Raw genomic sequence first — 24406 nt, forward strand, 5'->3', positions numbered from 1 at the left:
TTATGCTGCCACCCCCGTGCTTCACGGTTGGGATGGTGTTCTTTGGCTTGCAAGCGTCCCCCTTTTTCCTCCAAACATAACGATGGTCATTATGGCCAAACAGTTCTATTTTTGTTTCATCAGACCAGAGGACTATTCTCCAAAAAGTACAATCTTTGTCCCCATGTGCAGTTGCAAACCACAGTCTGGCTTTTTTTATGGCTGTTTTGGAGCAGTGGCTTCGTCCTTGCTGTGCGGCCTTTCAGGTTATGTCGATATAGGACTTGTTTTACTGTGGATATAGATACTTTTGTTCCATGTTTCCTCCAGCATCTTCACAAGATCCTTTGCTATTGTTCTGGGATTGATTTGCACTTTTCACACCAAAGTACGTTCTTCTCTAGGAGACAGAATGCGTCTCCTTCCTGAGCAGTATGACGGCTGCGTGGTCCCATGGTGTTTATACTTGCGTACTATTATTTGTACAGATGAACGTGGTACATTCAGGCGTTTGGAAATTGCTCCCAAGGATGAACCAGACTTGTGGAGGTCTCCAATTTTTTTTCTGAGGTCTTGGCTGTTTTCTTTTGATTTTCCCATGATGTCAAGCAAAGAGGCACTGAGTTTGAAGGTAGGCCTTGAAATACCTCCACATCCAATTGACTCAAATTATGTCAATTAGCCTATCAGAAGCTTCTAAAGCCATTACATAATTTTCTGGAATTTTCCAAGCTGTTTAAAGGCACAGTCAACTTAGTGTATGTAAACTTCTGACCCACTGGAATTGTAATACAGTGAATTATAAGTGAAATAATCTGTCTCTAAACAATTGTTGGAAAAATGACTTGTGTCATGCACAAAGTAGATGTCTTAACCAATTTGCCAAAACTATAGTTTGTTAACAAGACATTTGTGGAGTGGTTGAAAAACGAGTTTTAATGACTCCAACCTAAGTGTATGTAAACTTCCGACTTCAACTGTAATGTATGTAAACTTTAGAGTCACAACTGCATATCCTGGGAATACATTTTGTCTCATTCCAGTCAACCCCTTCTGTTCTACCTCTCTCTCTCCCCCTCCAGAGGTGTACATGGTGCCGTCAGTGGTAAAGGAAGCATCAGGTCTGTTCACCATCACCAGCACCCTGATGATGCAGCCCCAGAAGGCTGACAAGGACAGCGTGTACCACTGCACCGTGGAGTACAGCATGCCCAACGACATGATCAAACAGATCGACTCTGACACCTTCTCCCTTACCCTCAACTGTGAGTGGTTGTCTGTCTGTATGTCTCCTCACTCTCTCTATTTCTTGCTCCCTCCTTTTTCTGTCTCTCTGTCTGTCTGCCTTACTCTTTTCTTTCTCTCTGTGCTCTCTGTCCATCATCCTATTATTGTTATGTCAGAAACTGCAGTCCTGAGATCAGCCTGTCATTCATCACCCTTTTGAACTCTCCCACTCCCTCTGCTCACTCACTCACTCACTCACTCACTCACTCACTCACTCACTCACTCACTCACTCACTCACTCACTCACTCACTCACTCACTCACTCACTCACTCACTCACTCACTCACTCACTCACTCACTCCATCCCTCCCCCTCTCTCTCCCTCTCTCTTATCCAGATCCCTCTGAGACAGCGACCTTTGTCCTGGCAAACACTGAGCCAATCAGAGAGGGTGACGAGGTGAAGATGATGTGTGAGACAGATGGAAACCCTCAGCCTGAGTTTGATTTCTCCAAGGATGTAAGGACCAGAACACATGTACTGCATTTCGGACTATATAGCAGTGCAGCTATACACAAACCCTACAGTGCTGCCATAGTCCAACCTGTTCATCTCTTAAATCATTTAATAATTTCTCTCTCTCAATCCCCCCTCTCTCGCTCCCTCTTTATTGCTCTCTCTCGTGCTCAGGGGATAAACATTAAGGAAGGAGTTGCATGGGGACTTTTGACTCTGAAGTCCGTCAAGCGTTCGGATGCTGGGGTGTACAAGTGTACGGCCACCGACTTTGATAACCTGGATGCTGATCTTAATGGAGAAGTCACTCTCTCTGTCCACTGTGAGTATCTATCCATCCTCCTGTCTCCCCTGAGGTGGTACGCTTTTGATCCCAGAACATAATCCTTTTTAAAAAAAATATATTTTATTTTTGCATTTTCCAATTAAGAACATTCAAGACAAAAGTGAAAAGATATTAGACAACAATAGGACAAAGTGACAGTAACTGACGAGCGTAACAAAGAAAAAATAATTATATATACAAACATACAATAAAAATAATAATAATAATGAGACGTAGGCTACATATTATACATTACGTGTGAAACATTATATAAGGATTATATAGAGATTCAATCAATGTGATGTGGGGGGAGATTCTCCATATAGTCAATAAAAGGTTGCCAAATTCTGTAAAATGTTTTTAACTTATTCCTCAAGCAGTAAGAGATTTTCTCCAGTGGGATACAACTATTAACTTACGATAGCCACATTGCAACTGGCAGGGGGGAATCCAATTTCCATTTCAAGGCAATACATTTCTTGGCAATCGCTAGCAATATTTATGTTAGCTTTATAGTATGGCTTTGCCTAAGATTGGTGTTAGTAAAGTTGCCCAGTAGACAGACCTCCGGGTCTAAAGGGAATGCAACCCCGTGAATTGAGGATATGGTATCGCATACCCCCTGCCAGAAACCGTGTAGTTTTGAACACTGCCAAGTGGAATGGAGGAATGTTCCTTCATCTGAGCCACATCTAAAACATAGGGAGGAGATATCAGGGTTGAACTTGTGCAGTCTAGATGGGGTGATATAGAGCTGATGGAGGAAATTAAACTGGATCAGTCTGTATCTGGAGTTCAATGTGGATGTAACACCATCCCTGCATAGGTCACTCCATAGACCCTCATCAAGATCAATACCCAGATCTTTTCCCCATCTAAGTCGGGGTTTATCTAGCCCAGGCAGTGTTAGTCCTGACATAAGAGCATCGTAAACACGGGAAATGGTCTTGAACAGTGGTTGGTCTGCGTGGCAGAGTTGTTCAATAGGTGACATCTTAGGTAGGTTCCATTGTCCCTTGAGAGTCACCCTAATAAAGTTTCATAGTTGTAGGTAGCCAAAGAAGTCCCTGTTAGGCAAGTGGTATTTCTGTTTCAGCTGATCAAAAGACATAAGAACTCCCTCCTCGTAACAATGTTCCAGAAGAGTGATCCCCTTATCAGACCATGGTCTAAAGTTACTATTCTGGAAAAACATAGGAATCCATCTATTGTTCCATAAAGGGGTTTTAGGGGAAAGGAATCCCCCTCGTCCGAACAGCTCATGCAGTTTGCACCATGCCAGGACAGAATGTATGATTAAAGGGTTGTCTGTGATGGTTTTTATAGATTTTCTGTCCCATTTGTAAAACAATTCTGCCCCAGTGTCGTCATTTACCTCAAGCTTTTCAATGTTCAACCATGAGGGAGAGGGACCCTTGTCAAACCTCTGAGCCAGAAACCTAGACTGTGCAGCCCAGTAGTACATTCTAAAATTGGGGAGGTTTAAGCCCCCTTGACTGTAATCCAGGGTCAGTTTATCCAGGCCAACCCTAGGGGTTTTGCCTTGCCAGATAAACCGTCTGGTCAGCTTGTCGAGAGAGGAAAAGAATGCTGCGGGAACAGGGATAGGGAGAGATTGAAACAGATATAGAAATCTGGGCAGGACATTCATTTTAATTACATTGATTCTACCCAGTAGAGTGAGAGGTAAGTCCATCCATTTACAAAGGTCACCCTCCACCTTTTGCAACAAACTGACCAGATTGAGTTTATAGAGGTTGTTCAGATTACCATCCACCATTATGCCCAAATATGTGAAGCCCATAGGCGACCATCTAAAAGGAAACTTGTGCTTGATGGTATTATGGTCAAAGACAGACAACGGTAAGATTGAACTTTTATCAAAATTGACCTTATATCCAGAGAAAGAACTATAACACTGTAGTAGGATCTGCAAGTGAGAGAGGGAATGTTCTGTGTTTGTTAGAAATAAGATAAGGTCGTCCGCAAAGAGTGATAATTTATGGGTATGGGGGCCCACCTCAAAGCCATGTATGTCAGGGCACGTTCTAATAGCCTCAGCCAACGGTTCGATGGCGAGGGCAAAGAGGTGGGGGCTAATTGGGCAACCTTGTCTGTTCCCCCTATAGAGAGGGAAAGAGGAGGAAGTAATCCCATCGGTAGCAATCCTAGCTTTAGGAGATTTGTAGAGTGATTTTATCAAATTTACAAACACGGTACCTAAACCAAACTTTTCCAAGATGCGAAAGAGGTATGACCATTCAACCCTATCAAAGGCCTTTTCAGCGTCGAGGGAGACTGCGACACTAGGTATTTTGTTTTTGTTAGCAAGGTGAATTATATCAAAGCCAGTCTGATCTGGGTTGACCAACAGGGGAAGACATGACTCCAGTCTCTTAGATAGCATCTTGGTGACCAGTTTACAATCTGTGTTAAGGAGAGAGATTGGTCTATAGAAGGCGCACTTTAGCGGGTTTTTCCCTTTCTTGTGGATTACAGTAATCACTGCTTGAGAGAAAGACTCTGGAAAGCAGTTGTCTTCCCTGGCTTTTTTAAGTACCTCCATAAGGTAGGGGACCAACAGCTCCCTAAATTCTTTATAGAACTCTGGAGGGAAGCCATCCTCCCCAGGAGATTTATTAGAAGGTAAGGATTTAATGGCCTCCAACAATTCAGGAACTGAGAACTGTTCACTCAGGCGCTCGCTGTCTTCCCCTGACAGGCATGGGAGGCATGGGAGGTTGAGAGAGGAGAGAAAGGAGTCGATCTCTGATAGATCATCGCTTGATTGGGAAGTGTAGAGGTCTTCATAGTATTTCTTAAAAGTATTATTAATTTCAGTAGGGTCGAAAGATATCTCATTAGTAAGAGTTTCTATAGCATTAATTGTCCTCTTACTTTCCTCTGCTTTCAGTTGCCATGCCAATACTTTGTGAGCTTTCTCTCCAAGTTCGTAATAACGCTGTTTTGATTTAGTGATGGCCCTCTCAGCTTGATATGTGTTCAGAATATTATATTTCAGTTTTTTATTTACCAAAAGCCTGTATAGATCTTTAGTCGGGCCTCTTTGGTAGGTTTTCTCTAGCTCGGAGATTTCAGATTCAAGGGCACTCAGTTCCGCACCGTGTCTTCTCTTCAGCCCTTTAGTATAGGAAATTATCCGTCCCCTCAGATAGGCCTTCAATGTGTCCCAAAGAATGAAACTGTCAGGAGCGGAGGGTTTGTTTGTCAAAGTAAAAATATTTGTCACGATCGTCAAAGGGAGAGAGAGAGGACCAAGGCGCAGCGCGTGAAAAATACATCTTCTTTTTATTATAAGAAGGAAAACGAAACAAAACAACAAACAGACGACCGTGAAGCTATATAAATACAGATAGTGCTGACACAAACACTACACATAGACACAGACAATTACCCACAAAAACCTAGTGCCTATGGCTGCCTTAAATATGGCTCCCAATCAGAGACAATTAATGACATCTGTCTCTGATTGAGAACCCTTCAGGCAACCATAGACACAGCTAGACTTCTATACTAAACATAAACCCAACTACTCTAATAAACCCCCTAACCTTACAACCACCCTAGACACTACAAAAACACATACATTCACCATGTCACACCCTGACCTAACTAAAATAATAAATGAAAACAAAGATAACTAAGGCCAGGGTGTGACATAACCCCCCCCTTAAGGTGCGAACTCCGGGCGCACCAGCATAAAGTCTAGGGGAGGGTCTGGGTGGGCGTCTGTCCACGGTGGCGGCTCTGGTACTGGTCGTGGTCCCCACCCCACCATAATCACTACCCGCTTTCGTAGCCTCCTCCAACTGACCACCCGCCAACTTAACCCCACTGGATTAAGGGGCAGCACCGGACTAAGGGTCAGCACCGGACTAAGGGTCAGCACCGGACTAAGGGTCAGCACCGGACTAAGGGGCAGCACCGGACTAAGGGGCAGCACCAGGATAAGGGGCAGCACCAGGATAAGGGGCAGCACCAGGATAAGGGGCAGCACCAGGATAAGGGACAGCACCAGGATAAGGGGCAGCTCCGGACTGAGGGACGGCAGCTCCGGACTGAGGAACGGATCCTGGCTGGATGACGGCTCTGGCGGATCCTGGCTGGACGGCTCTGGCGGATCCTGGCTGTACGGCTCATGGCTGGCTGACGAATCTGGCTGCTCATGGCTGGCTGACGGATCTGGCTGCTCATGGCTGGCTGACGGATCTGGCTGCTCATGGCTGGCTGACGGATCTGGCTGCTCATGGCTGGCTGACGGCTCTGGCAGATCCTGTCTGGTTGGCGGCTCTGGCAGATCCTGTCTGGTTGGCGGCTCTGGCAGATCCTGTCTGGTTGGCGGCTCTGGCAGATCCTGTCTGGTTGGCGGCTCTGGCAGATCCTGTCTGGTTGGCGGCTCTGGCAGATTCTGTCTGGTTGGCGGCTCTGGCAGATCCTGACTGACGAATGGCTCTAGCGGCTCCTGACTGACTAACGGCTCTGACGGCTCGGGACAGACGGGCGGCTCTAATGGCTCGGGGCAGACGGATGGCTCAGACGGCGCTGGGGAGACGGATGGCTCAGATGGCGCTGGGGAGACGGATGGCTCAGATGGCGCTGGGGAGACGGATGGCTCAGATGGCACTGGGCAGACGGATGGCTCTGGCCGGATGAGGCGCACTGTAGGCCTGGTGCGTGGTGCCGGAACTGGAGGCACCGGGCTAAGGACACGCACCTTCAGGCTAGTGCGGGGAGAAGGAACAGGGCATACTGGACCCTGGGGACGCACATTAGGCCTAGTGTGTGGTGCCGGAACTGGTGGTACCGGGCTGGGGACAAGCATCTCAGGGCTAATGCGGGGAGCAGCAACAGGATGCACAGGACTCTGGAGACGCACAGGAGGCTTAGTGCGTGGTGCCGGAATTGGTGGTACCGGGCTGGAGACACGCACCATAGGACGAGTGCGTGGAGGAGGAACAGGGCTCTGGAGACACACTGGAAGCCTGTTACGTGGTGTAGGCACTGGTGGAACTGGACTGGGGCGGGGAGGTGGCGCCGGAAATACCGGACCGTGCAGGCGTACTGGTTCCCTTGAACACCGAGCCTGCCCAACCTTACCTGGTTGAATGCTCCCCGTCGCCCGACCAGTGCGGGAAGGTGGAATAACCCGCACCGGGCTATGTAGGCGAACCGGGGACACCATGCGTAAGGCTGGTGCCATGTATGCCGGCCCGAGGAGACGCACTGGAGACCAGACGCGTTGAGCCGGCATCATGGCACCTGGCTCAATGCCCAATCTAGCCCTACCAGTGCGGGGAGGTGGAATAACCCGCACCGGGCTATGAACACGTACAGGAGACACCGTGCGCTCTACTGCGTAACACGGTGTTCGCCCGTACTCCCGCTCTCCACGGTTAGCCTGTGAAGTGGGCGCAGGTCTCCTACCTGCCCTCGGCCCACTACCTCTAAGCCCCCCCCCAAGAAATTTTTTGGGCTGACTCACAGGCTTCCTACCGCGTCGTCATGCTGCCTCCATTCGCCGGTATCCCTCCTCGCACTGCGCCAGAGAATCCCATGCGGGCTCCGGCACTAGCCCTGGGTCGATCGCCCACCTGTCGATCTCCTCCCACGTTGTGTAGTCCAGATTACGCTCCCATTGCCATTCCTCCTTGCGCTGCTCCTGTTGCCGCTTATCACGCTGCTTGATCCTGGATTGGTGGGTAATTCTGTCACGATCATCAAAGGGAGAGAGAGAGGACCAAGGCGCAGCGCGTGAAAAATACATCTTCTTTTTATTATAAGAAGGAAAACGAAACAAAACAACAAACAGACGACCGTGAAGCTATATAAATACAGATAGTGCTGACACAAACACTACACATAGACACAGACAATTACCCACAAAAACCTAGTGCCTATGGCTGCCTTAAATATGGCTCCCAATCAGAGACAATTAATGACATATGTCTCTGATTGAGAACCCTTCAGGCAACCATAGACACAGCTAGACTTCTATACTAAACATAAACCCAACTACTCTAATAAACCCCCTAACCTTACAACCACCCTAGACACTACAAAAACACATACATTCACCATGTCACACCCTGACCTAACTAAAATAATAAATGAAAACAAAGATAACTAAGGCCAGGGTGTGACAATATTGATCTGCTCTTTGATGAATGCACAAAATTCAGGTTGCTTTAGGAGTGTAGAATTTAGTCTCCATCTATATGCTCCATTTACCTTGGTAGGAATGGAGATTGATAATACCAGAGGAGAATGGTCACTAAGCAATCTGGGGAGATACTCGACATCTAACACTCTATGAAACAGTTGTGTCGATAGTAAAAAGTTATCTATGCGTGTGTGTGTCTTGTGTGGGTGTGAATAAAAAGAGTAGTCCCTATCCTGTGGGTGCAACTGTCTCCAGATGTCTAGTAAATTGAGATCTTTCATGAATGACATGGTGAGCTTGCCGGCTTTGGTAAGAAGTGAGGGTTTATCAGAGGACCTATCAAGAACTGTATCTAAACAAAAATTAAAATCTCCTCCAACCAGTAGCCATCCTGGTGGTGCTTGAGCGACCTGAAGGAAGACATTCTGAATAAACATATGGTCATCGAAGTTAGGAGCATAAATATTCAATAGGGTCCAAGACTCTGAAAACATATGCCCCTGCACCAAAACAAACCTGCCAGAGGGATCAGAGATGGGGTTGTTGACGCAGAAGGGGATGTGTCTACTTATCAAAATTGCAGTTCCTCTTGCTTTGGAGTTAAAAGAGGACGCAAAAACTTGTCCTACCCATTCCCTCTTCAATGTCTTGTGTTCACTGGCTGTAAGATGTGTTTCTTGTAAAAACACAATGTCAGCCTTTAATTTCTTAAGGTATGTATAGACTCTTTTCCTTTTAATCGGGCTGTTAAGACCTTTTACGTTGAATGTGACATATTTTAGTGGATTAAGCATAGGTTGCGTTTCAAATATGTAACTGAATGGAAATCTATCATATGTAGATAGTTAGGAAATGTTTCAACTTTCAACACCCTCTTTCTCTCTCCCTCCTCCCCCTCTTTCTTTGTATCCCTCTTTTCTCTGCCTCTCAGACATTGACCCAATGAGTGTGAGGCCTGCCGGTCCATTGTCGACAATGACGGGAGACATGGTGGAGCTGCAGTGTAAGACCAAGGCCTCAGACACACACACCGTCCAGTGGAAGAAGGCAAGTCCAGTCCACCTCTCCCTGCTTCCTCCCTGTGTTACTACCAGTCCACCTCTCCCTGCTTCCTTCCTGTGTTACTACCAGTCCACCTCTCCCTGCTTCCTCCCTGTGTTACTACCAGTCCATCACTCCCTGCTTCCTCCCTGTGTTACTACCAGTCCATCACTCCCTGCTTCCTCCCTGTGTTACTACCAGTCCATCACTCCCTGCTTCCTCCCTGTGTTACTACCAGTCCACCTCTCCCTGCTTCCTCCCTGTGTTACTACCAGTCCACCTCTCCCTGCTTCCTCCCTGTGTTACTACCAGTCCATCACTCCCTGCTTCCTCCCTGTGTTACTACCAGTCCACCTCTCCCTGCTTCCTCCCTGTGTTACTACCAGTCCACCTCTCCCTGCTTCCTCCCTGTGTTACTACCAGTCCACCTCTCCCTGCTTCCTCCCTGTGTTACTACCAGTCCACCTCTCCCTGCTTCCTCCCTGTGTTACTACCAGTCCATCACTCCCTGCTTCCTCCCTGTGTTACTACCAGTCCAACTCTCCCTGTTGTGAACGTGTTACTACCAGTCCAGCTCACCCTACTTCATCCCTGTGCAACTACCAGTCTACCTCCCCCTGTGTTACTACCAGTCCATCTCCCCCTGCTTCCTCCCTGTGTTACTACCAGTCCATCTCCCCCTGCTTCCTCCCTGTGTTACTACCAGTCCACCTCTCCCTGCTTCCTCCCTGTTTTACTAGCAGTCCACCTCTCCCTGCTTCCTCCCTGTGTTACTACCAGTCCACCTCTCCCTGCTTCCTCCCTGTGTTACTACCAGTCCACCGCTCCCTGCTTCCTTCCTGTGTTACTACCAGTCCACCACTCCCTGCTTCCTCCCTGTGTTACTACCAGTCCACCGCTCCCTGCTTCCTCCCTGTCTTACTACCAGTCCATCACTCCCTGCTTCCTCCCTGTGTTACTACCAGTCCACCTCTCCCTGCTTCCTCCCTGTGTTATTACCAGTCCACCTCTCCCTGCTTCCTCCCTGTGTTACTACCAGTCCATCACTCCCTGCTTCCTCCCTGTGTTACTACCAGTCCACCTCTCCCTGCTTCCTCCCTGTGTTACTACCAGTCCACCTCTCCCTGCTTCCTCCCTGTGTTACTACCAGTCCACCTCTCCCTGCTTCCTCCCTGTGTTACTACCAGTCCACCTCTCCCTGCTTCCTCCCTGTGTTACTACCAGTTCATCACTCTCTGCTACCCCTCTGTGTTACTACCAGTCCACCTCTCTCTGTTGTGAACGTGTTACTACCAGTCCACCTCTCCCTGCTTCCTCCCTGTGTTACTACCAGTCCACCACTCCCTGCTTCCTCCCTGTGTTACTACCAGTCCACCTCGCCCTGCTTCCCCCCTGTGTTACTACCAGTCCACCACTCCCTGCTTCCTCCCTGTGTTACTACCAGTCCACCTCTCCCTGCTTCCCCCCTGTGTTACTACCAGTCCACCACTCCCTGCTTCCTCCTTGTGTTACTACCAGTCCACCACTCCCTGCTTCCTCCCTGTGTTACTACCAGTCCATCACTCCCTGCTTCCCCCCTGTGTTACTACCAGTCCACCTCTCCCCGCTTCCCCCCTGTGTTACTACCAGTCCACCACTCCCTGCTTCCTCCCTGTGTTACTACCAGTCCACCACTCCCTGCTTCCTCCCTGTGTTACTACCAGTCCACCACTCCCTGCTTCCTCCCTGTGTTACTACCAGTCCATCACTCCCTGCTTCCTCCCTGTGTTACTACCAGTCCACCACTCCCTGCTTCCTCCCTGTGTTATTACCAGTCCATCACTCCCTGCTTCCTCCCTGTGTTACTACCAGTCCACCACTCCCTGCTTCCTCCCTGTGTTACTACCAGTCCATCACTCCCTGCTTCCTCCCTGTGTTACTACCAGTCCACCACTCCCTGCTTCCTGCCTGTGTTACTACCAGTCCATCACTCCCTGCTTCCTCCCTGTGTTACTACCAGTCCACCTCTCCCTGCTTCCTCCCTGTGTTACTACCAGTCCACCTCTCCCTGCTTCCTCCCTGTGTTACTACCAGTCCATCACTCCCTGCTTCCTCCCTGTGTTACTACCAGTCCACCACTCCCTGCTTCCTCCCTGTGTTACTACCAGTCCACCACTCCCTGCTTCCTCCCTGTGTTACTACCAGTCCACCACTCCCTGCTTCCTCCCTGTGTTACTACCAGTCCACCACTCCCTGCTTCCTCCCTGTGTTACTACCAGTCCATCACTCCCTGCTTCCTCCCTGTGTTACTACCAGTCCACCACTCCCTGCTTCCTCCCTGTGTTACTACCAGTCCATCACTCCCTGCTTCCTCCCTGTGTTACTACCAGTCCACCTCTCCCTGCTTCCTCCCTGTGTTACTACCAGTCCACCTCTCCCTGCTTCCTCCCTGTGTTACTACCAGTCCACCTCTCCCTGTTGTGAACGTGTTACTGGGTAAGGTATGTGGTTGTACTGAGCAGGACTGAGTTTTTGTGAGAAACCGGAGAGGGCGTGGAAGAACAAGAGATATAGAAATTGAGTGTGTGTGTGTCCAACATTCCCCTAACCTCATACCTGTGTGTGTTCAACAGGGCTCCACGGTGCTGTCCCAGACTGGTGTCTTGTCTCTGAAGTCAGTGACATTCGCTGAAGCTGGCGAGTACTCCTGTGTGGGCGCAGTGCCCTCTGTGCTCGGACTCACCTCCAAGGCCAGCGTCAATCTCACCGTCTCAGGTACACACAGAAGCACACACAGAAGCACACACAGAAGCACACACAGAAGCACACACACACACACACACACACACACACACACACACACACACACACACACACACACACACACACACACACACACACACACACACACGGCCATGATATACTGTGATGTACCGTGATGGTACAGTATATCATAACACTCAGATGGAGTAAAGGAAGTGGTGATGGTACAGTATATCATAAGACTCAGATGGAGTAAAGGAAGTGGTGATGGTACGGTATATCTCTTCCTGTGGTGGATTTTAATTATTATTTTATTTCCTGCCATTCCCTCTCCCACTTTCTTCCCAATCTATATCTCTCTGCACCTCCCTACCCTCCTCCATCACCACTCTCTACCTCTCGTCCTCCTCCCTCTCTCTTCTCTCACTTTACCTCTACCTCTCTCCCTCCTCCCTCTCTCCTCCCCCTCTACCTCTACTACTCTCCCTTCCTGTCTCTTTACCTCTCTCTCTCCCTCCCCCTCTCTCTCCTCTCTCTCTCCTCTCTCTAGGTAAACCTGAGATTGATGCAGCTGTTGATGGAATGGTGGAGAAGGAGGGAGACATGGTGACTCTGTCCTGCTCTGCTCACGGACACCCTGCCCCACAGTTCACCTGGACACCCTCAGGAAAGGAGGTGTGTGTGTGTGTGTGTGCGCATGTGTGCATTGTGTGCGTTGACAAAGCTTTGTGGAGTTATGTTATGAGCTCTCAGAACAACTCCTCTAATTTATTGTCATCTCTTAACCCATCTTTCTCACCCCCCCCCCCCCCCCCCCCCCCCCCTGCCCCTCCTCTCCCAGTCGGTGTCGGTGAAGGGTAACAAGGTGGTCAGTATGGTCACGCTGGAGGCCAGTGCTGCGGTCCTGAAGGACGGGGTCACCTGCGAGGCCAGTAACGACCACGGCGCAGCCTCCCAGGCCTTCAAAGTCACCACCAAACAAGGTCAGTGCGGCCCTCCACTTCTCTTAACGTTATTCTCTCTCTCTCTCTCTCTCTCTCTCTCTCTCTCTCTCTCTCTCTCTCTCTCTCTCTCTGTCTCTCTGTCTGTCTCTGTCTGTCTCTGTCTGTCTCTGTCTGTCTCTCTGTTTCTGTCTGTCTCTGTCTGTCTCTGTCTCTCTCTCTCCCCCTCCCCCCTCCATTGTGGTGTAACAGTAAACTGTAGTCTAACCCGTTTCCTCTCTTCTCCCTGCAGCCGTCGATCCCAACGCAGCCAATGATGCAGGCAGAGGTAGACACTTATCCGTCTTCTCCCTCCTCCTTTCCTCCCTGCTGTCAGGACTCTGTGTTGTATATAGCCTGTAGTACTTCACCCTTCCTCCCAGCACTCTACTGTACTGTACATTGTATATTTCTACTATTACTACTGAACACTGTGGATATTGTATATTGTGTTTTGTTTCTCATCTTTGTATGATGTCTGTCCTATACATCTTTGTATGATGTCTGTCCTATATTTTGTGGATGCTGCGACTTTTCTCTCCCCTGGGGGGGTAATAAAGGATGATATTCTATTCTATCCTCTTCCACTCTCTTCTTTTCTTTTCTCGGCGTGTCTTTGTCACTTCTTTTTCCCACTGCGTTCTTCTTTCACTCTTTTTCCTCCCTGTGCTGTGCTTTTCAGTTGCTGTGGGCTTGTGAGTAGTTGTAACTAGAGTATGTGTTGTGGTGGTTGTGTTTGTACACTAGTATGTGTGTTGTTGGTGGTTAGTGGGTGCACATAGTGGTGCGGTGTGTGTTGTTGCTTTGCTATGCAGTGGGTCTGAGGAACTGTCTTTCTTTCAAAATGCTGCTCAAAGGGAACCATGTGCTTAAAACAGGTCTGTACAAATACCTCTGTGTGTGTGTGTGTTACATTGTGTGTATGTGATACAGAGAGAGAAAAGGTGTGTTTGTGAAAATGTGTGTGTGTGTGTGTGTGTGTGTGTGTGTAGGCCCCCCTTTTAGCCCCACCACACTATTGTCATCTCAATCTCAAAGCTGAACAAACCTCCCCCTCCCCTTTCCTCCTCTCCTCATCTCCCCTCCACCCATCCAATGCTCTCCTCCCAACCCCACCCATCCCATTTCCACCCCTCTACCCCCTCACCTCCCTCTCACTTCTTCCATTACCCACCCCTACCCCTCCACTCCATCCCCTCTCCTGCCTCCATCGCTGTCCCTCCCTCTTCATCCCTTCTCCCCCTTATCCCTCCTCACCTCCCACCCCCTCCTCCCTCCTCCCTACCTCTTTCTCCTCTCACCTCACCCCATCCATCCCCTCTAACTTCACTTTCCATCCAACCTCTCCCTTCTCCACCTCTCCCCCCATGCCTTCATCTCTCCCTCCATCTCTCCATGCCCCTAGCTGATAAGCAGCAGGGTGGCTCCAGTGGCGTGGTGATAGCCGTGGTGGTGTGTGTCCTAATGCTGCTGCTGCTGGTGGCACTCCTCTACTTCCTCAACAAGAAGGGCAAGCTGCCCTGCAGCAAGAAGGATGAGAAGGAAGTGTGAGTAACAGGAGGGAGGTTAGGGTGGAGGAGAGGAGAGGAGAGGAGGGGAGGGAGGGAGGAGGGGTGTTGAAACTATTTCTAAAGAAAGGCGTTGTGATCATTGGAGTACAGACTATCTGTTCTCTTTACTGTACTTTACCTCCCTCTGCTAACCCTCTACCTTTTCTCTCTCCGTCCGTCTGTTCATGTTCTCTCCTTTTATTAACCTTTCTAGGACACACGTTCCGCTAGCAGAACCCCCCTACAACATTCCACTGAAAGGCAGCGCGGGAAATTAAAAAATATTTCTTTGAAATATGTAACTTTCACACAAAAACAGGTCCAATACAGCAAATGAAAGATAAACATCTTGTTAATATACCTATCGTGTCCGATTTCAAAAATGCTTTACAGCGAAAACACAACATATGATTATGTTAGATCACCGCCAAGTCCAAAAAACACAGCCATTTTACCAGTCAAAGATAGGAGTCACAAAACGCAGAAATAGAGAACATTAATCACTAACCTTTGATGATCTTCATCAGATGACACTCATAGGACATCATGTTACACAATACATGTATGTTTTGTTCGATAATGTGCATATTTATATCAAAAATCTCAGTTTACATTGGCGCCATGTTCAGAAATGCCTCCAAAATATCCGGAAAAATTGCAGAGCCACATCAAATAACGGGAAATACTCATCATAAACTTTGATGAAAGATACATGTTTTACATAGAATTAAAGATACACTTGTTCTTAATGCAACCGCTGTGTCAGATTTTTAAAAAACTTGACGGAAAAAGCACACCATGCAATAATCTGGGACGGCGCTCAGAAATAACAACATTTCTCTGCCATGTTGGAGTCAACAGAAATACGAAATTATATCATAAATATTCCCTTACCTTTGATGATCTTCATCAAAATGCACTCCCAGGAATCCTAGTTCCACAATAAATTGTTGTTTTGTTCGATAATGTCCGGTATTTATGTCCAAGTAGCTACTTTTGCTAGCACGTTTAGTAAACATATCCAAAAGCTCGCGCCGGTCTAGGCGAAACTTCAAAAAGTTATATAACAGGTCAAATAAACTGGTCAAACTAAGTAGAGAATCAATCTTCAGGATGTTGTAATCATATATATCCAATAACGTTCCAACCGGAGCATTCCTTCGTGTCTGTAGAAGTTATGGAACGCAAGGCGATATCATGAGGAAAGCGCGTGACCAGGAACTGGCAATCTGCCAGACCACTGACTCATTCCCCTCTCATCCGGCCCCACAACACAGCATAAGCTTCATTCAACGTTTTACAGACTGTTGACATCTAGTGGAAGGCGTGGGAAGTGCAAACAGATCCATATCTTACAGGGATTTGAACAGGCGATGAGTTGAATATCGACCAGCCTCAGAATTTCTACTTCCTGTTTGGAAGTTTGCCTGCCATATGAGTTCTGTTATACTCACAGACATAATTCAAACAGTTTTAGAAACTTCAGAGTGTTTTCTATCCAACAGTAATAATAATATGCATATATTAGCATCTGGGACAGAGTAGGAGGCAGTTCAATTTGGGCATGCTATTCATCCAAAGTGAAAATGCTGCCCCCTATCCCTAAAAAGTTAACCTATCTCTCTCTCTATGCTATCCCTCTCTCTCTCTCTGCCTCCTCTGTGTGTCTCTCCTGCAGGGCAAGTGGGGATGTGAATAATGACATTGTGGTGGAGATGAAGACAGAAAAGGCCAATGAAGAAGCTGGCCTCTTGAACAAGCCAGCAGCACAGCAGGTCAGAGAGCAGGGGTTACTGGCGGGAGGAGAAGGGGGATTGGTTTATATGTTTATATGCACAGTTCTTACATCAGAATAGGGTGATTCCTCACTAAACTAGAACAAAACAATTTTCACAAAATGAAATCCATAGAAGTGTCCTTAGGAGGAAGGATTGCTGACATATATTTGACATTTGTATCTTAATGCATAATTGAGACATAATTAATTGAAGTTGGAATACTTGTGACATTTTGACCTTACCCAGGCCTCCTTTAAGACTCCATGATGTTTCATCTGTAGGTGCTACAAAGCAAAAGTTGGTGTTGTTAGGTTCTAATTCTCAGAGTAAATAACTCAACGGACAATAGATAAGCTTAACCAAGTTTAATTCTTCCCAAAGGGTCCATACAGCTGGAGTCAGACATCACATGTTTTCACCATCACAAGTATATATACTCCAATTTAGACTCTCCTCCTTCTCTCCAATCCTTACATCTTTTATGGTTTGACAGGAAGAGGGTATTAGGGGAATAAACCATAATTTCTCTCTTCAAGGGATCTGACCTGACCTCAACCCCTCATTCGCCTAATCCACAGATGTCCATCCGTTTCCCCTATACCAATACTGTGACTACCTCCCTTCCACTCAGCACATTGCAAAGCCATCTGGCTCCTACAGATAACCATTAAGTTCTGATGTAAAAAACATTATCTTTCACCCCTCATATACTATACTTCTGAGTACAACAATGTTCCAAGTTTAACCCAGAATCTAACAGTGTCATATAAAGCTTTACCGCTGGCTCTGTAATATGAGTAGTACTCTTATTTCAACAGCAATTTTCTTACATTAATTTATTTATATACAAAAATATGAACATGCATATTGAAATATACAAATATCACAACTCTAAAAGTAACAGAGATCCCACTCTAGAACTTTAATATGCCATAGATTATATTATGTTCAACGATATATTGAACAATGTGCCAAATCTAAAAAATAAATATTTTCCATATTCATGTTTGTATTTTTCAATATTCATACATTTTTGTAAGAAATGTGTTATTAAAATCAAATTGCTTTTCATAATACAGAGCAAGCGGTAAAGCTTTATATGACACCAACTTTAGCTTTTTAACACCTACAAATGAAACATTAGAGTCTTAAAGGAGGCCTTGGTAATGCCAAAATGTTGCAAATATTATAACTTTAATGAGTTATTTATCAATTATGCTTTCAGATACAAATGTCAAATATATGTCAACAATCATTCCTCCAAATGACCCTTCCATGGATTAAATGTTGTTCTAGTTTTGTGTTGTTCTAGTTTCATGAGTAATCACCCAATAGCTATTCATGAGGAGAGAAGATCAGGAAACCAAAGCATTGGCCTAGAATAGCATCTGGGTTTGGCTGGAATCATTACAGCTACCGTGTCATCATGAATATGACCTCAGTTATAGACAACCATATTTCATAGGAATAACCAGTAAAACTGCTTAATGACTTATATCAGGGTTCCCCAACTGGCGGCCGCGGGTGGTTTTATTCTGTTTTATGTTATTTCAGTTTTCTGAGCAAAAAATAATATACACTGCTCAAAAAAATAAAGGGAACACTAAAATAACACATCCTAGATCTGAATGAATGAAATATTCTTATTAAATACTTTTTTCTTTACATAGTTGAATGTCCTGACAACAAAATCACACAAAAATTATCAATGGAAATCAAATTGATCAACCCATGGAGGTCTGGATTTGGAGTCACACTCAAAATTAAAGTGGAAAACCACACTACAGGCTGATCCAACTTTGATGTAATGTCCTTAAAACAAGTCAAAATGAGGCTCAGTAGTGTGTGTGGCCTCCACGTGCCTGTATGACCTCCCTACAACGCCTGGGCATGCTCCTGATGAGGTGGCGGATGGTCTCCTGAGGGATCTCCTCCCAGACCTGGACTAAAGCATCCGCCAACTCCTGGACAGTCTGTGGTGCAACGTGGCGTTGGTGGATGGAGCGAGACATGATGTCCCAGATGTGCTCAATTGGATTCAGGTCTGGGGAACGGGCGGGCCAGTCCATAGCATCAATGCCTTCCTCTTGCAGGAACTGCTGACACACTCCAGCCACATGAGGTCTAGCATTGTCTTGCATTAGGAGGAACCCAGGGCCAACCGCACCAGCATATGGTCTCACAAGGGGTCTGAGGATCTCATCTCGGTACCTAATGGCAGTCAGGCTACCTCTGGCGAGCACATGGAGGGCTGTGCGGCCCCCCAAAGAAATGCCACCCCACACCATGACTGACCCACCGCCAAACCGGTCAGGCTGGATGATGTTGCAGGCAGCAGAACGTTCTCCACGGCGTCTCCAGACTCTGTCACGTCTGTCACATGTGCTCAGTGTGAACCTGCTTTCATCTGTGAAGAGCACAGGGTGCCAGTGGCGAATTTGCCAATCTTGGTGTTCTCTGGCAAATGCCAAACGTCCTGCACGGTGTTGGGCTGTGAGCACAACCCCCACCTGTGGACGTCGGGCCCTCATACCACCCTCATGGAGTCTGTTTCTGACCGTTTGAGCAGACACATGCACATTTGTGGTCTGCTGGAGGTCATTTTGCAGGGCTCTGGCAGTGCTCCTCCTTGCACAAAGGCGGAGGTAGCAGTCCTGCTGCTGACGTGGGTCCTCCATGTCTCCTGATGTACTGGCCTGTCTCCTGGTAGCGCCTCCATGCTCTGGATACTACGCTGACAGACACAGCAAACCTTCTTGCCACAGCTCGCATTGATGTGCCATCCTGGATGAGCTGCACTACCTGAGCCACTTGTGTGGGTTGTAGACTCTGTCTCATGCTACCACTAGAGTGAAAGCACCGCCAGCATTCAAAAGTAACCAAAACATCAGCCAGGGAGCATAGGAACTGAGAAGTGGTCTGTGGTCACCACCTGCAGAACCACTCCTTTATTGGGGGTGTCTTGCTAATTGCCTATAATTTCCACCTGTTGTCTATTCCATTTGCACAACAGCATGTGAAATTTATTGTCAATCAGTGTTGCTTCCTAAGTGGACAGTTTGATTTCACAGAAGTGTGATTGACTTGGAGTTACATTGTGTTGTTTAAGTGTTCCCTTTATTTCTTTGAGCAGTGTATATATAGTACCAGTCAAAAGTTTGGACACACCTACTCATTCAAGGGTTTTTCTTTATTTCTACTATTTTCTACATTTGAGAATAATAATGAAGACATCAAAACTATGAAATAACACATATGGAATCATGTAGTAACCAAAAAATTGATAAACAAATCAAAATATATTTTAGATTTTAGATTCTTCAAAGTAGCCACCCTTTGCCTTGATGACAGCTTTGCACACTCTTGACATTCTCTCAACCAGCTTCATGAGGTGGTCACCTGGAATGACTTTCAATTAACAGGTGTGCCTTGTTAAAAGTTTATTTTGGAATTTATTTCCTTCTTAATGCATTTGCGCCAATTAGTTGTGTTGTGACAAAGTTGGGGTGGTATACAGAAGATAGCCCTATTTGGTAAAATACCAAGTCCATATTATGGCAAGAACAGCTCAAATAAGCAAAGAGAAACAACAGTCCATCATTACTTTAAGAATATTACTTTAAGAATCTTCTCTTCCTTTAATAATTATATTTTGATTTGTTTAACACTTTTTTAGTTATAACATGATTCCATAAGTGTTATTTCATAGATTTGATGTCTTCACTATTATTCTACTATGTGTGTCCAAACGTTTGACTGGTACTGTATATATATATATTTTTTGCGGGGGGCAATAAAAGACTGGAAAAACACCAGGAAATCAGCTCCAAGTGATTTTTTAGAAAAACATCTGTTCCCAAGTATTCCCATGCATAATAGAGAGACACGTGATCGTATACAGATGTATGAAAGGTTTGAGATGATTATGTTTTAGTCAAACATTATATCTGTTTGGGCTTCTTGAGGTCAATATGCAGTCTACAAATTATTTGTAATTATGTTCCAGCCCCCCGACCATCCGCTCAATATAAAATCGGCCCGCGGTTGAATCTAGTTGATTATCCCTGACTTATATAATATCACATGATGTTGTAATGACTCAAAGGATTTACTGGTGCTTTGTATTGTCTTCCACAGTGAGGAACAGAGGAGAATATGACACAAGAAGACAGAAAGAGAGGGATGAAGGGATGGATGAAAAACGACAGCAGGGCTTGTTTTATTTTTGATAGAGGGAGAAATCGGACTGAGGGAGAAAAGACAGTGTAATGGGAGGGTGTTTTTGTAGGGATGGGGGGTAACCATGGAGGGGGGGGGTATTTAAACATGAGACCTAATACATCACTGGACATCAACTGACTTCATCATGACATTATCAGAGCGTAATCCCTGTCCACCAATCACAACTCTTGGTTGACTCCCATGCAGAATAGAGCTGTACAGTAAACATGTGTCCAACGTGACTCTAGCCACAGTAACCCTTTTCTACCCCAATCCAAACACACTGTTTGTTGCAGGAGTGTGTGTGCGTTCGTGTGTGTGTGTTTGTGAGTGTGTGTTTGTGAGTGTGTGCTGTATTGCATTGTGTCTGAGCTGTGGGTTGTTCTTCGTTCAGTCAGTGTAGTGGATGTGTCTGTTCTGTGTGGAGTCTGCATCTAGCCCATTCTGGTGGACATGGGAAAAACACAAACTGTCATCCTACTCTATTCATCCCTACGCTGATTATTGTGTCACTCTGAATTCTATCCCGTAACATAGAGATCGTGCCTGCTGTTACATAAAACTTAAGGATCATATTCTATGCCCAATACGAAGACCAGCAGCATATTAGGCACGATACTGCAGATGTACTTTCTAACAAAACGTTTCGGTCGACCAGGGCAAGCCAGGCCCACTTATACAAGTCAAAAGTCATTCCAACCTAAATCCACTCCGGCCTTCTGATAAGAGCCTATAGTACTGTATATAATTTTAGACTGTTCTAAGCTGGGGGAACATACCCCTATCTCCCTGTTTGCTTTGGTCCTGGCCAGAGTCCTCTCTTTACAGGATGACAGGAAATAGAAGACTCTAGTCCCTGTGTATCAATTCATTGTTTAGTTTATCATTTCAAATCTATTATGTCTATTCATTTAATGAAATTCCTTTCAGCTGTTACCTTAGCAACAGCTGTGACAATTTCTAAATTCCTGATCCCTTCCTGTGTAAATGTTTTTTATTCTCAAACCAAAAAGAAACAAAAACGACAAGCTATTGGGTGTACAAATAATTTTCAAAATGTTGACGAAATGTATATTATGTATCAGGTCATTTGTTTTCTTCTTTTTGTTGCTCTGTCTCTGCAAACTGAATACTGTATAACCTGTCAATCAAATGGAGGCTTACTATATACGTGAGGTGAATCTGAATGAATCTGTGTGTTTACTGTGTTGTTAGAGTCCTGACCCTGCTACAACTCTCACCGTATTTCATAGCCTACTGTCCTTCTCTGAGCAAAGCCATTTTCAGAAACACAACACTCCCTGTTACACTCAGCTCACCCAATTATCATCCCCTAGCTCTGGAAAATTGTAGTAATCTGGCAAAATGGGGAGTGTTTTTGTCCTCCGTTGACAATCTGAAATCTCTGCCAGCTGCACTACCATTTCCTTCAGCACAGATTGGCTTTGCAGGCCGGATGGGTTAGCAACACAGTGAGCACAGATTCACCTACGAACGTCACAGACACAGGTTAGTCACAGCTTGATAAGGGAGAGAGGGAGGGGAACAGGGGAGGTGAGAGGGGGTAGAGTGTGGGGGTGAGGTGGGAGGCGAGAGGGTGTACGTGATGTTAATTTTTTTAACCAAAATAAGTTGAAGAGTTATTGAGTGTCCTAGTATGGGGTGTTCCAATGTTTTGGTACGCATCTGGTGTCTGTCTCTCTCTGCCTCACACGCTTTTTGATACTACCCGTATTGGCAGCACAAAGATATATGATAGCTGGTTGCAGTGTCCTCTATCATTGGTATACACTGGAAAAAATTGCCTTGTGAACAGGTCACTATAACCACTATCGCTTTTTCTGGGAATCATTTGGTTTTTCCAATGGAGTTTATATGTCTAGTGATTTAAGAAATCTATATTTCCATAACTTAATGACTGTTCTGACTCCTGTGAAGTTAGGGGGAGACCAACAGGTGCATAACTTCAACTTTGGAACGCTTGGTTTTATTTGTAAAAAAAAATATATAAAGTGATATAAAAAAAGTGTTTTCTTTTCTTTAAAGAAAAGGGTGATTCTTGTACTTCAGAACTACTGAGTTGTGACTTGTGTTGTTTTGTGGTTTGTCCATTGGTTCTAAGAGAAGAGAGAAAGGTTTGAATTAGGATTCTTGTCTTGTTATACATATGGAACAATGTGAGTGCTTTTTTCTCTTCCTGCTATACTGTATATTTGGTGGTACGCTGTTCTGTTGTGAGCTCTGTTCTGTGTTCTTGTGTCTTCTTATTGAACTGTGTAGAATTTATAACAAATGAAAACCCACGAAAAAACAACCACACTCCCACAATCTCTGTGTGTGTTTTATTTCTGTGTGTGTCTGTGTGTGTTCACTGTTAGTGTAGAGGTATAGGCCAACTTGACTGGATTATGTGAGCTCTGGCAGGTTGCCATTGTACTGTGGGCTTCTGGCTCTCTGGTTCTATCAGCAGGGATGTTGTCTCTAATTCCATCTGCCAAGCATCCATTAGGAAATTACCCTGACCTGGGGAAGGATTTGTGTTCAGAACATTAAGAGAGAGAATGAGGAGTGAAGGACTGAGATGAGGTTCTAAAATATGTATGGGCATGTGTATGTGTGTGTGAGCCAATCAACCAATCAATCAAATTGAATTAGATTTTTTTCTATTTGTCACAAATGCTTTACTGTGGTTTACAGTGTGTGCATCCACCTCTAGTGCTTTTTACTTCAGCATTGTCACCACTGTTATTGTGTATGATCTGTGTAACCATGCCTACTCTGGCCCTAAGGCCAGGTTTAGCTACAGTGGTGCTAATCTGATTTAGCCATTTAGCGTCAGCCTATTGAGAAATGACAGCCACTGTCCCTAGCTCATAGCCTAGCCGCTACAGCCACTCAGTAACGGTTGGCTAACGGCCATTCCGCACACACACACACACACACACACACACACACACACACACACACACACACACACACACACACACACACACACACACACTGTGCTGGGACACCACTGCCAGAGCAAACTAGAGACGGAGATGATTAAGGATATATAGAATGATAGAGAGACAGACAGAAGGATGGGGAAGGGGATGGAGGAGAGAGGGAACGGGACAGAGAAGGTTATGGATGAGGGAGGGATAGATAAATTATGGAAATCAACAGAAGAATCAGGGACTGTCATGAGAGGAAATTAAGGAGAAGAGTGATTGGCCATCCAATGGATAAAGAAGCTGTCTTGTTTGGATGTCATAAAGGATGTCATAAATTAGCATTGAGTCTGCTGTCTACTCTGTTGTAATCAGAGTTCAATAAATAAAGAGGGAGGGTGGGAGGGAGAAGAGGAGGGAGGGAGGGAGGGAGAGAGAAGAGGAGGAAGGGAAGGGAAGGGAGAAGAGGAGGGAGGGAGGGAGAAGAGGAGGGAGGGAGAGAGAAGAGGAGGAAAGGAAGGGAGGGAGGGAGAAGAGGAGGGAGGGAGGGAGAAGAGGAGGGAGAAACAAATAAAAATAATGAAATTAAAGGGCAGTAAATCTTCTCTTATCTCCTTCACTTCCAAGGTTTCATATCCTGTGTGACCTGGTTTTGAGTGTGTGTTTTCTGTTGGTGTGTATACGTGTCAGTAGTGGTGTGTGTTTTCTGTTGGTGTGTATACGTGTCAGTAGTGGTGTGTGTTTTCTGTTGGTGTGTATACGTGTCAGTAGTGGTGTGTGTTTTCTGTTGGTGTGTATACGTGTCAGTAGTGGTGTGTGTTTTCTGTTGGTGTGTATACGTGTCAGTAGTGGTGTGTGTTTTCTGTTGGTGTGTATACGTGTCAGTAGTGGTGTGTGTTTTCTGTTGGTGTGTATACGTGTCAGTAGTGGTGT

At 46.0% G+C, this 24406-nt stretch overlaps 1 protein-coding gene across 1 annotated transcript in view; it reads left to right on the forward strand.

The window, feature by feature from the left end:
• The window catches only part of LOC120047282 (basal cell adhesion molecule-like), a 39229-nt gene extending 17152 nt beyond the window's left edge, over window positions 1-22077 (forward strand). Inside the window, exons 7-17 of the mRNA XM_038992808.1 lie at window positions 1062-1244; window positions 1604-1725; window positions 1897-2044; window positions 9160-9275; window positions 11882-12023; window positions 12562-12686; window positions 12853-12994; window positions 13245-13280; window positions 14397-14538; window positions 16220-16316; window positions 20457-22077. Of these exons, the coding sequence (XP_038848736.1) occupies window positions 1062-1244; window positions 1604-1725; window positions 1897-2044; window positions 9160-9275; window positions 11882-12023; window positions 12562-12686; window positions 12853-12994; window positions 13245-13280; window positions 14397-14538; window positions 16220-16316; window positions 20457-20459 (1256 nt within the window). The 3' untranslated portion in view covers window positions 20460-22077. The remainder of the gene's footprint in view (window positions 1-1061; window positions 1245-1603; window positions 1726-1896; window positions 2045-9159; window positions 9276-11881; window positions 12024-12561; window positions 12687-12852; window positions 12995-13244; window positions 13281-14396; window positions 14539-16219; window positions 16317-20456) is intronic.
• Window positions 22078-24406: the final 2329 nt, after the last annotated feature.

This window comes from Salvelinus namaycush, chromosome 5 (genome assembly GCF_016432855.1).
Source record: "Salvelinus namaycush isolate Seneca chromosome 5, SaNama_1.0, whole genome shotgun sequence".
NCBI classification, from domain to species: Eukaryota; Metazoa; Chordata; class Actinopteri; order Salmoniformes; family Salmonidae; genus Salvelinus; species Salvelinus namaycush.